At 50.5% G+C, this 13,266-nt stretch overlaps 2 protein-coding genes across 8 annotated transcripts in view; one reads left to right on the forward strand and one right to left on the reverse strand.

The window, feature by feature from the left end:
* Positions 1–3,296, forward strand: part of TOP2B (DNA topoisomerase II beta) — a 68,974-nt gene extending 65,678 nt beyond the window's left edge. For 3 of the 4 annotated variants that reach the window (XM_032629584.1, XM_032629581.1, XM_032629582.1), the window contains exons 34-36: positions 51–173; positions 1,739–1,830; positions 2,795–3,296. In XM_032629584.1, coding sequence (XP_032485475.1) covers positions 51–173; positions 1,739–1,830; positions 2,795–2,962 — 383 coding nt within the window. In that variant the 3' untranslated portion in view covers positions 2,963–3,296. The remainder of the gene's footprint in view (positions 1–50; positions 174–1,738; positions 1,831–2,794) is intronic. The other variant, XM_032629583.1, reaches the window with a different exon arrangement.
* The window catches only part of RARB (retinoic acid receptor beta), a 445,419-nt gene continuing 434,890 nt past the window's right edge, over positions 2,738–13,266 (reverse strand). For all 4 annotated transcript variants that reach the window (XM_032629585.1, XM_032629588.1, XM_032629587.1 and 1 more), the window contains exons 6-8: positions 7,391–7,595; positions 6,427–6,585; positions 2,738–4,828 (exon numbers count right to left, since the gene is read on the reverse strand). In XM_032629585.1, coding sequence (XP_032485476.1) covers positions 4,632–4,828; positions 6,427–6,585; positions 7,391–7,595 — 561 coding nt within the window. In that variant the 3' untranslated portion in view covers positions 2,738–4,631. The remainder of the gene's footprint in view (positions 4,829–6,426; positions 6,586–7,390; positions 7,596–13,266) is intronic.

Below are 13,266 nucleotides of genomic sequence, written 5' to 3' on the forward strand. Positions count from 1 at the left end.
TTGTTGTAAGACTATCACATTGATCTATGAAATGGAAATTTGCTTAATAGGAAAACCATCTTTAGATACAGCCCCCAAGCCCAAGAGAATTCCCAAACAGAAGAAAGTAGAGACTGTAAACTCTGACTCGGATTCCGAATTTGGCGTTCCAAAGAAGACAACAGCACCCAAAGGTGAGGATTATCTTTGTATAACCCTCTAGCATATTCCATGTGGCAAGTGTTTAGTCTCTTCTGCTAACTGAATTTAGAGAGACTGGGTACCTCTTTTAAATTGCTTCACTCCTCAGTAAGCAATGTTCTAAGAATCAGTGCTGAATTAGAGTCCAAAGGAAATACAGCAATTTAGTCCACTTTGTTTACAAATCAAGAAACTGAGACTCAAAGAGGTCAAGTAAGTCAGCAACTTGCTACCAAAGAATGGTTCAGAGACCCCCTGCAGCGGACTCCCTGGAAGTGGTTATAAAAGGCAGTGTGGGGGGGGTCCTCATTAAAGTGTGAGACTCCTTGGCGGAGGCTGGAGCGGGGACCCTTAGACCAGAGCCCTGTCCTCATGTGGGAGCTGAAACAGCTGTCCTCAGGGCCCCCGCAAGGGCACAGCACCAGCTCCTCTCCCTGCTGTCTCCTCTTTGCCTCTGGAATCTACGAAGTCCTTAAAGATGCTTAAAAAAATATGTAAGACATGATTTCTCTAAGGGTAGCTGTTCAGTCTTTTGTCCAACTGATAGATACTCTCATCAACGTGTTTATTTCAACGTGTTTATTTCTTAAAGCGTTGGTTGGGTTAAGGAGATACAGACCTACAGGGAACCGAAGGCGCAGAAAAGAAACATAGTGACTAGGGAGGTTGGTACTTAGGCTGTGCATGGTTTGAAACCTTTATAAATTCAGTAGTGCCATCTCATCGATTCATTTGATCAAGTGTGACATCCCAAGACCATTTAGGCTATCTTAACTAGTACAATCAGTCATAGCTCTTAAAGTTTAAAAAATTTAGAATTGCCGTTTACTTTTTCTCTTTCTCTGGCATCACTGTAGGATGGAGAACATTTGGTGACCGTTTACATGTTACCTTCTCCTCTTCCTCCTCCAGTGATGAGCATGCAAGACTAGGTAGATGAAAAAAAAAAATAGGCCGCACGGGGTGACTCTAGTCTGAGAAGGAATATGGATTTGACAGATGGGCTCGTGATTAATACTGGGGAATTGACTGTAGGGCTGTGCTACTTAAAACGGGATATGCAACTGGCTGTCACTGCTGTGTGGCAGGAGAAGTTACAGTAAGCACCCAGACCTTTACAATGTGTGCTAATAAGAAAGTATGTCTTGCTTTTCTAGTAATTCATCTATATTTTTAGAAGTATTGGTCTATGACAAATTAGAAACTAATTTTTTTCATCGCATACAATTTAACACATTCTCTTCTAAGAGATTTTCTTTTCAGGCCAAGTACCACCTGTGCAAAATGCCAAGGTTTCTTTGATGCATTAGGGGTTCGGTCATTAAAGTTTGTCACCAGCACTTTCCAACTAATTTAAATGTATTGGTGAAATACTCCTTACTCATGTCAACCCCAGAACTGAAATGATGCTGACACACTGTTTCTATGTTAATCACAGTAAGGGATCAGGATTGCAGTACCAACTGGGCATGCCAAAGAAGTAAAAGTATAATGCTTTGACACTTTTAATATTGCACTGATTAACCTTGGGAGAAAAACCCCTTTGTATCATTTTAAGGTAAAGGCCGAGGGGCAAAGAAGAGGAAAGCATCTGGCTCTGAAAACGAAGGTGATTATAACCCTGGCAGGAAATCCTCTAGGACAAGCAAGGTAATTAGGAGCATCTTTTTAATGCAGTTTTAAGAATGTTATGTAATTGGCTTAGTTCGCTTGTTACTGTAATGTCTTGTAACAGATTTAAACCTAGCACGTCTTATCCATAGGGGGCTTGTATATGGTTAAAGAATTATCCACGTGTAAAATTTATATAATCGGGACCACCTCTTGGATAAAGGGCAGCATAAATCAGCCTGCTTGAGTTTTCCACGGCCTGCAGTGGCAGAAGTTACATGCTACCCTAAAGTATTACTTTCCAGACCAAATTAAGGCTATTTCTTTTGAACTCGAATTTATTTGACCAGGACTGATTTACTTGAATTCATTTGACCGTGGCTACTTTTCCCAATTTGTCTGACCCTTCTCCAGCAGTACACTATCTCTTTAAGGTAAATTAATAACATCAAATGCCACCCTTTTTTCTCTCTCCCCCTTCCTTTTAAAACTTAAAAAACACGAACAGATGACTTTAGCTCCGTGGTGCTCTCTACACTGACGTTTTCCATCCAGTCATCTGCTGTGACTGTGGCCCATCCTGGTGACCTTCCTCTGCCTTTTATAAACGCTTCCTGCGTGCACTACACATACTGTCCATAAGTCTTATTTTCCTCTTATGAATTGAGAGGTACTTACCAATAAGACAACTTGGATTTTAACTCATCTGTGCATTGTGCAGATCTGCTAGGTAACACAAGCTTAGACAGAAATAAGTACTGGTGGTGTCATGAGATCACCAAGGTGGCACATTATCCCTTCATGAAAATGATGAGGTAAACTGGCTTCCTGCTTGAGTTAGCGTTGCAGTTCTGCTTTTAACGGAGCCACTGCTGGTAGTATTTCCCAAATATAAGTGAAGTGTGAGGAATAGTAATTCTTTTTAACACTAGTTTTTTTCTCCCCCCCCCCCCCCCCCCCCCAACTTCGGGGTTTTAAATCTCTTAAAAAAAAAAATGTCTAGAAACCGAAGAAAACATCTTTCGATCAGGATTCAGATATGGACATCTTCCCATCAGACTTCACTTCTGAACCACCTTCTGTGCCGCGGACCGGTCGGGCTAGGAAAGAAGTAAAATATTTTGCAGAGTCTGATGAAGAAGAAGATGTTGATTTTGCGATGTTCAATTAGGTGCCCACAGAGCACAGAAAACAGTTTTCGGCAGATAACTTGTGTTGTCCCTTTTGTCTTTTCTGTCTCAAGACTTTTGTACATCTGGCTTATTTTAATGTGACGATGTAATTGACGGTTTTTTATTATTGTGGTAGGCCTTTTAACATTTTGTTATTACACGTACAGTTTTAGGCTCTTTTTTACTCATTGAGATGTCATGTACTGTCTGATTGGCTTGTAGAATTGTTAGACTGTCGTGCATTAGCACAGATTTTAATTGTCATGATTGACTGATTGCAGACTACAGACCTGCTTTTTGAAATGAAATTTAAACATTAAAAATGGAACTGTGTTCTCCGTCTCTTTACTGAAGGTGAACGTGCAGTAAAAGCTCTCATACACCTTTAAAATAAATATATTTTATTCTTTGCCAGGAGACTCCATGGAAAAAGGTAAACAGTATATGAACATAGAAAGAAGCATTGTTAAACAATTTCAATGTACAAACAGAGCCAGTGAAAGTACATCACAGACTTGCTAATATATCAAAAAAAAAAAATTTTCCACTAGTGCTTAAATGAGAACTAAGAAACTGACAGACACTTGGGTCTGTTAACCACTCCACCCCAGCCTCCACTCCGTTCGTAGTGACTGAACCAGGCCAGAGGACGCAGATTCTCTGCCGGTGACGTTGGGGAGGCAACGCGAATCCCCCCAGTATCAAGCGGGAATCAGGAAGGATACAGAGTTGGTTACACGGTGCAGGTGAGAGACCAGCCCGTCATTATCCCATGAAACCTCCCTAATGGCTTGTGAATAGGTAGACAAAAACTTATATTAACACTGAAAAGCGTTTGCCTTGGAGGCTATCATTACTGTAAAAATGTATCTTTCTTTTAAAAAAAAATTGTGTAGTTATGTCATTAAACAAGTAATAAACCACTTTTAATTTAAAGTGACACCCACAGTTTAACAAATGACATTTGATACCTGAACTGGCAGTTACACTGATAACAGAATTCTCTTCTGCTAGAGCAGTGAATTTGTCGTATACTTCACTGGGCAACATGAAAGAAAAGATGCGGTCTGAGAGCATCCAGAGAGCAAGGACAAGCTTCTACACTAACTAAAGTAGAACACCTTTAGCCTTATCTTGCCACACCGTACGACAGTCCCATTTCCTTTCCTCGACGTCTTGATCTGCGAAGGCAAGAGAGTTATCTTTTTGACCCTTTCTTGACATGTACAGTAATCTGTTTCATAACCTTGGTGTCTTGGTTATTTGGAGTATGCAAGACAAAAGGAAAGCACCAAACATATAGGAGAGAGAGAACAGAGCCATACTTCTGTATGTACAGAGTCTTCAGAAACTTAACCAGGGGTAAGTCATTTTAACTGGGTCTTTGCCATGCAATCTTGAGTGTTCACAGAGGAGAATAGAAGCTTTTAACTGGTTTTCGGTTGCATGAAATGGCTGATTGATTTTTAGAATTTAAAAAGTTTGTACTTCTAGGTAAGTTAGACAGTGAGGGGTATATACTGATACATATGAAAACTTCTTGGTCCTTCTTGAGTTTGAATATATTTTCAGTCCAAAAACTAAGCAGCAGTAAAAATGTTTTTTCCTTGCATTTTAAATCCCAGGAGTGAAGGTACTGGGGAATGTTGGAAGTGGCTAGAAAGTGTCTTATTGCAGCAGTGGTGACTGACCGACACCGCTGTTCTCCACGGAACTGGGCGAGGTGCTGGGACTGTGCTCTGCTGTGTTCCCACTCGAGCTTGGGGTCAAGGGTTCATGTCCTTCAGAATTCTCCAGCATTTCCTGAATGAGAGGGGGCATGGAGCCAGGAATTTCCATTTTCAAGGTAATTACACGTTCTGCACCTTTTCAAAAGAGATCAGAGAAATCTGGTAGAGATACGGAGTCAAGGTGATAACCAGGGAATCAACTTTCATCTACTTTAACAACGGTGGGTGAAAACCGTGCTACCGGGGCCTCCCAGAGGCTCTCCTAATTTGACACCATTAAAACATTTCCACTTCATCTGTAGAAGAGCAGCAGAGATAGGCTGACATACTTAAATGTGACAACTCCACACCTCTGTCAGCTTTAGGAAACAGTATCAGTATATATTTACTCGACAAATTTGCAAAGAGAAGCTCCTGGTAAGAGACCAGAAAGGGTATATCTTGAAGAGAGACGGTGAAAGGAGAGCAGTTCCCCACAAGTGCAGGCAGGGACTTGAGAAACAGACGTGTGGCGAACGAGATCACCCACTCGATGTAGCACCGTGCTGCCCAGGAGGGTGGCCGCTATGTACACGCGAGTGTTTACACCTGCTAGGTTAACTCCCGAAGGAAAAGCGTGCCTCGGCCGCGTGAGCCCCGTCTCAAGGGCCTGAGAGCCACGTGTGGCTGGTGGCCACTGGACGATGCCGGTTACAGAACGTGTCCGCTCTGTTAGCACTGTCCAGCCAGGTACAGGGAGGGGCAGTATGAAGTTCCACAGCCTCGCGGATTTAAAATCGGAGACGGAGGGGATATGGGGATGTATGTATACGTAGAGCTGATTCACTTCGTTATACAGCAGCAACTAACACACCATTGTAAAGCAATTATACTCCAATAAAGATGTGAAAAAATAAAATCAGAGCCGTCACAGTGACTGACAGTGGTCAAGACTGGTGACTTCTACACTTAATCCCAAGCTAGGGATGAACTCAGGGTCTCACTCTTAGAAGGAGCTCAGGAATTGAAACTCCTTGTCAAACACGTTCGCTGTGCTTCTAGGCACTTCCTGAAATGCCGAGTTTGTTCCCTGGCTCACCAGGCCTTCAGGGAAGGGGAGTGACAACCGCATGTCCTGCTCTCACACTCGGCTGCCATGTGGCTCCAGGCACTTCTGTAATTGCTCCAGTCGCCATACTAACTGGAGATCACGAGGGAAAAACTGTTACACCTCTCAAGAAGGCAAGAATCCCTTTGCTTAGAGGTGCAGAAGTTAAATCTGCCTACACACTGAGAGAACAACGGCTACACTGATGTAACCAGTCACGGTCACCCTAAGCACTACTCATTTTTTCTTGAGGTTTGGGTGTTCGGGAAAAACTGCAATCAAGTTTACACAAACCAGAGCACGTATGGAAAGCGGGAATGAAATGTACAAAACGAGAAACTTAAAATGCCGGTCATGTAGTATGCTCTCTTGGAAACAGTTTTTCTGATCACTCAGTCATCTGAATTTTAAAGCTCTCCTAATCTACTGAGACCACTGAGTAGGGTAAGACTTGAGGTTTTACTGTTTTTAAGGGCAGGTACTATTTAATTCCTTTTGATTCCAATGAGAAATGAATTCCAGAATAATAGCAAAAGGGCAGCTACTATCAAACATCCGCAATCGAAACACAGGGTTTTAAAAAGCAATACAACGTGGTCAGGACCGCAAGCCCACCTGGTGGGTGAGTGCAGCGTGGCGGACATACCTTTAGCACTGATGCTGCGGAGATCTGTGATTTTCATGAGGATCTTTGGAAACATGTGAGGCTTGCTGGGTCGTCTCTTTCTGATATAAATTTTTAGTGCTTCCAGCAGTGGTTCTTGTAGCTTATCTACTTTTGTTGGTTCCTCAAGGTCCTGACGGTCTAGATTCCAGGAGTAAGGTATTAATCAGTATCAGGGCAGAAAGAGTTACGCATTTGCAGGCTCGAGTTCCTGCCCAGTTCCCCTCCCTCCTTGGTTCCACTATATCGTAACCTTATTAATTTGATGATTCAGGCACATAAACGAATCTGAAGATGTGTGCAACTGCCTTAAGCAGTGATACTTGAAAATGATTGTCCACATTTTGAAGGCTGGTTGCTTTTGTCCCCGGCAGAGAATTACTTCTCGTGACCAGGAGGTGTCACTACTGAACTGAATTAAAGGAAACCTTGAGCAGGATGGTTAAAAAGGCACAATCAGCCCCCTACTTGATGCCAGTTAACTCGTTAACCACACGTGATTCGGCCTCCCGTGAGCCAGGAGGGGTCACTACAAAGAAGAACCATATTTCACCCGAGACCTCCCAAGGATGGTAGGGGGCCAACACAGTGACTTGTAATCTCAGCCCCTGAAGAGCAAACAGCACACGCAAGTTCCTTGGCTCATCCTAAAAATGTCCCGGGGCAACTTACGTTACAACGGTCTAATCCTACCTTTAAAAAAGCACCTGTGGTAACTGGAGAAGTAGCATTTTGGGATTTCAGAGCAGAAAAACCCCAAATGCCTTTATTTAACTAACAAAAATATTGAAAAATGCAACGAACTCTAAGCATGCATGCCCGGCTTTATCCACATGTCCTTTTCCATGCAAACTAACTCCAAAGTGGAGATGAGGAATTTCCCAAAAATTACAAGTGTGAGTTGCTCTTCACGGACCCTCCACGAGGGTTTTCTAGGTGGCGGTACCTCCACAGATCAAGCAGATGGCGCTGAGAAGGCCTGTCTCCGTGTCGTCCATCTCCAGAGGCAGAAGCTGGCCGGCGAAGGTGAACACGAGGTCGGTCAGGGGGCCGAACCCGGCGTTGTGCATCTGGGTTCGATTCAGGGTCAGGCCGTCCGAAAACGTCATGGTGTCTTGCTCTGGGGTATACCTGGTGCAGATTCTCAGAATCTGGAAGAAAACCACCACGTTTGCATCACCAAAGCGAGCCTGGCCCGGCGGCCTCCATCAGATCAGGGCAGGAAATCACGGGAAGATTTCCGAGGAGCTCTGGCAGCACGTGAGTCTCTGCCCACCCCCGCCTTCGGGGTGAACGTCTGTTCCAGCTCTTCCCTCAAAAGACCACAGAAGTCAAAACATGGCTAAAGTTCTTTAGGGGATAATAAATAGGACACAGAATTTGAGAAATATCTGTTTATGCTAAAAGTAATTCATCTGACTCAAATAAACATTTACTGAGTACCTACTTATGTCCCAGGCACTGTGCCAGGTGCTTATAAAAAGAGGAAGAAGATTTTTTTTTTTTTAAAAGAGCTTACAGTCTACCAAAAAAGAAGGCCACTATTTACCACTTATTAAATGCCTGGTGTATATCAAGCGTTACACGTGCTCTCCATTCAACCTCGTGAAGAACTCGGTGAGGTGAGTATGTTTATTTTATAGACGAGGGGCCGGAGGCTCAGAAAGGCTAAGCTGGGTGCCCAGCGCCACACAGCTGAGATGTGGCTGACTGATGTATTCCAAGTGGGACTCCCGCTGGGATGCCCTGACCACGCAGCCCCAGACGACCGTGACCCACAGAGCAGAAGCAGAGCAAGCAAGGTTGCCAGGGCGCCGGCACAGGCAGAGCTTGGGCACAGCCGGCAGGAAGCCACGGGCAGGCTCACGGACAGGAGGCGGCCGTCAGCTCACCCCAGACGTCTGGTGGGTTTCGCTGGAAAAGCGGCCTGGGCCTCCTGCCACCTCTGCCAGCCCCGCCTGACACGCCCTCGGTCTGTAACCCTGCGGCCCGCGGTCACTGCACCGCCCACTCAACCCCCAGTGCCCGTCAGGGCTCTGCGCACCCGCGGCGCCGATCCGCCCAGAGCCGAAGCGCTGCACCAACCGGGCCTCCACGCTGGACTCTCCCTCGGAGGAGGCCTCAGAGCTGCTGGACAAGTTCACTCCGCCTGGACCCAGCAGGCTGGGGGAGCTGAGAATTTCTCCCAGATGCTCATGTGACTGGGTGTGGTCCCCACGACCGGCAGCCTAGAGGACACTGCCACCAGCGGGTCCGGGGCCCTTCCTGTCCGTCCCATGGCATGGCAGAGGGTCGGCTGGCCCCCTGAGAAAGCCCTGCCCGCTCTCCGCGACCCCACCATGGCTCCCGAAAGAAGAATTTCTGCGGAATCTTGCATTGTCTCAGGGAAGTGCCAGGGGTTTGGGGCAAGGACGCTTCCGGTGGGGAAGCCCTTCCAATCTGATGGGCAGTGTGGGTGCAGGAGCCTCACAGCCACTGGACCACAGCAACCAGGGAGGGGCCGGGCCGCTGCAGGGAAGGGCCAGATGCTCCCGTGCCGTGGCTGTGTCCCCCCAGTCCCCAGGAAGACGCAGACAGGCAGGACTCCAGCGTGGACGCCCCGTGGAGGGAGGCCGTGGCGGCCCTGCTGATGAGAAGGTCTGCTGCCGCGCCTTCCCGGTCAGAAGACGTCTGAGAGCAGCAGATGGCCACGAGCACGCCCCACCCAGTGCAGCAACAGCTGATGCAGGGTGGATCGCCGACCACACGGGGCCCATGCCTGGTGCTTCTAACCGCGACTTAACTTCTGTATCAACCCACGAGGCAGACGCTACTGTCACCCCATGCTACAGGCAGGGCACAGACCGCAGCAGCTTGTCCTGGGTCATGTGAGTCCCAGGAGGCATGGCTTGCTTCAGGCCTGTGCTCTCCACCTCTGTTCCCGGCAGCCAGCCACCACCCAAGCCCGGGTGCCCCTCTCGGGGAGGTGACCGCTGGCCCTGCCGAGGGCCTTCTGCAGCTCCCAGCCTGGGCGGCTCTTCACAGGACCTACCTGGCTCGCAGCGGTGCGTGCCCAGTGGCCTGGAGAGAGAACATCGCACAGCCTTCGGGTTCCGCGGGAGGGGCTTGGGCGGAACCAGGAGCTGCGCTCAGGCTTTGCGTGCCCGGCGCGTGGCCCATGGCAGCCCAGGCGTGAATGTGCGTGGTTATCAAAGCACCACAGAGACTCCTTCCCTGGAGGGGACCAGCTGCACCTCTCGGACACTTGTCCAGGGACACCGCCCCCTCCCCCGGGCTCAGCCATTCCCTCTGGGTCCCTGTGGCCGGCCTGTGGCCCTTCACCTTGGTGGCCGACAGGGCCTGAAGCCACGCCATTGTCAGAGCAGCAGAGGGACCCAGACGTCATCGGGCACGAGCCTTCGCTCCCTCGGAGGCCCGAGAGCACACGTGTGACCACACGCGTGACGGTGCCGGCATGAGACTCCCAAGCCCCAGCCCAAGGTCCCTCAGCGTCTGGAGAGGCGCCAGGAGCATGGCCTTGGTGGGGGTCACCGTGTGCTCGGTGTTGAGGGGCCGGAACCTCTACACACGCTTCCAGGTTGGATCAAACAGGCAGCAAGCCTCTGCAGCTTCGTGCACGGGCGCCGCGCCTGCCGGGGTGGAAGAGCTGGGTCTGGGGGCCGCCCGCAGCTCCCCCGAAACCCGAGCCCAGACGGCAGCGCACGTGGCGCCCATTCCACGTGGCAGGGCTTTCCTCACAAGCTGCAAAGTACGTGGACTCTGATGAAGCAGTGAAACCCTGTCCTGTTGCCCCTCGCCCTACAAAGTTCAAAGCCAAAACCAGGCATAAATAGGCGTCCAGCGGTGAGGGCCTGGGGCTGGGCCAGGCCGCCCCGGGGACAAACCTCGGAGCTCCGGCTTGTTATGCTAAAGGCAAACGCCAGCGGCCGCCGCCAAGCGCTGCCCCAGGAAAAACTAACCTTCATTTGAAAGGAGGGGGTTTGGTCTGGGAGGTGGAGCACGCGGGCCCCACGAGATGCGTAAAAACAGGCCCAGCCAGGTCGACCCTCCAAAGGAGGGGCGTGGCGGACACACGGAGCCCGCTGATGGGCAAGGCTAACCCTCCTCAGGGCACGACACCCTACCCTTGCCCCCAGGGACGCCGAGGGTCGCCCACTGCCTGCTGGGGCCACGGAGCATGGGGCGTGGGGCGCAGCGGCCCCGTCCGCTTCTGTCCTTCCGCCTCTGCAGCCGGACCCACTGCTCAGCACGGTCATCAGGGCGCCTGGGCGTCGCAGCCATCCCCCGGGCGTGCGGTCCTCTCCAGGCCCCGCACCGCCCCTTCTCCCCGCAGCACCGCCCCCGCCTCTCCGCACGCAGGGGGCTCTTCTATTCAGGGCTCGCTCAGCTCAAGGTCACCTCAGCAGGGAGCAGGGAGCAGGGAACACGCGTCCTAAAAACCATTACTTTGTATCACTCACTCCACCCCATTTTTTCGAAATAGGAGATACACTGGTTTAAACATTGAGGCACAACACGCGTGGTGGTTTTAAAACATTCTCTGCTCCTACCCCCTCTGTGGAGCAGAGCTTCAGCCTCCTCCCCTGGAGAGGGGGCTAGACCAGCACTTGACCTGCAGGCAGGATGCAGGGCAGTGAGGGCATGTCACAAGGCCACGGGAGGCATGGCCTCCTGTGCCTGTCCTCCCCAGTCTCCTGTCCTGCGGAGGCTGGCGGACGTGTCACCGGGACGTGCACGTAGCCCCCAGGGAGGTCCATGTGGCCAGGAGCCTGGCCCTCTAGTCAACAGTGGCACCAGCCTGCTGGGCAGGTGTGCTGAGCCCGCCCAGAAGCGGCCCATCTAGCCCCAGTCAGGCCTTCAGATGAGGCGGCCCGCAATGTCGCCACGGCAGCCTCAGAAAGCCCCTGGCAGACCCACCCGGCTCGTGGCCAGCAGGGACTGTGTAACACTTATTGTTTTAAGTGGCTCAGTTTGGGGCAGCCTGCCACACGGCAATAGGTCACTCACACAACATACTTGCTGTGGGTTGTGTGCGCAGCCTGATGCACACACAGCTGGATGCATTCCCCACGTGGGCGCCTGCGTGAGCCCCACCAGATCACGGCACCCGTGGTTATGGCGTCCACAGGCACCCTTGGCCTTTCCCGATGAACCCTCCTCCCCAAGAGGCACCATCATCTTGACTTCTGTTCCTATCAATTAGTTCCGCCTGAATGTGAACTTTGGGTGAATGGAATTGCAGTCTAGTCTGGCTTCTGTTCCCTCCACATGGCGGCTGGGAGATTCCCTGTGCTGGCTCGTGGGGCAGGCACCGTTTTCATTGCTGTGTGATATTGCACAACCGACCCCTTGCCCTGCTTCACCTTCCCCCAGGAGATGAGCTTCTAGTAGGACACTGCTCTTTATCTGTCCTGCCCCTTGCTGTTTCCTTGGCACCTAAGGCAGGGTGGTCCACACAGCAGGTGATGAATTAATACTTATCCAGTTATTAAGGAAATCCCCTGAAACGGGCTTACAAAATCCAGGGATTTCTAAATTTTTCAGCAAAGGAGAAAACTCCAGTTGCTCACCGATCATATTCTCTTTACTAATTGTGTTTGGCAATTTGGGGGCAGGTCCTGATCTGATTTGACTGTTTATCCTCTAGTGCTTGTGGGAATGTTGATGTGCCATAATAATAACAAATACATACACAGAGCTGTGCCTGGTCACCTTCCCTGGCAGTATGTGAACCTGCAATGATGACCACAGGGGAACAGAGTGTCTCCCCAGGGGACGTGCCACCAGCCTGCCATTCCTGAGAAGGAAACCCATGTGCCGGGAGCACAAGTCCCCTCGCTGTGCGGCTTCTGAGATCACCGCTCAGGGAGCCACTGCCCAAACGTTACGCCAAGTATGCTGACTTAAATTTAATAATAAATACACTGCTAGAGCCCGGGTTCCTGGCCAGTGGCTTGGCCCTGCGGCTCCCCGCCTGGCCCCCATGCCTGAGCAGTTATTTAGGAGTTGGCTGGAGACAAGATGGTGGAGTAGAAGGACCTGAGCTCATCTCCTCACGAAAACTCCAAAATCACAACTAACTGCTGAACAACCAGTTACAAACCCATTGACCAAGCAGACTGGAAACTACCAAAAAAAGGTATTCCGCACCCAGAGACAGAAGCCACCACAACGAGACTGCTGGCGGGGGGGGGGGGGGGGGGGGGGCGGGTGACACACAAACTGGAAAATAATTATATGGCAGAGGTTCTCCCAGAGGAGTGAGACTTCTGAGCCCCATGTCAGGCTCCCCAGCCTGGGGGTCTCGCGTCAGGAGGAGGAGTCCCCAGAGCATTTGGCTTTGAAGGCCAGCAGGGCTTTAGTGCAGGAGCTCCACAGGACTGGGGGAAACAGAGGCTCTACTCTTGGGGGGCGCACACAAGGCTTCACGTGCACTAGGACCCAGGACAAAGCAGTGCGTCCATAAGAGCCTGGGCCAGACCTACCTGCAGGTTTTGGAGGGTCTCTCGGGGAGGAGGGGGTTGGGTGCAGCTCAATGTGGGGAAAAGGACACTGGTGACAGAGGTACCAGGAATATTCATCAGTGTGAGCTCTCCTGGAGGCCACCATTTTGGCAGAGACCTGGCCCCACCCAACAGCCTGCAGGCTCCAGTGCTGGGACGCCTCAGGCCAAACAACAAGCAAAACAGGAACACAGCCCCACCCATCAGCAGACAGGCTGCCTAAAGTCACCCTGAGCCCACACACGCCTCTAGACATGCCCCTTGACACGGCCCTGCCCACCAGAGGGACGAGACCCAGCCCCACCCACCAGAGTGCAGG

The sequence above is a fragment of the Phocoena sinus genome, chromosome 4 (assembly GCF_008692025.1).
Source record: "Phocoena sinus isolate mPhoSin1 chromosome 4, mPhoSin1.pri, whole genome shotgun sequence".
In the NCBI taxonomy this organism is placed as follows: Eukaryota; Metazoa; Chordata; class Mammalia; order Artiodactyla; family Phocoenidae; genus Phocoena; species Phocoena sinus.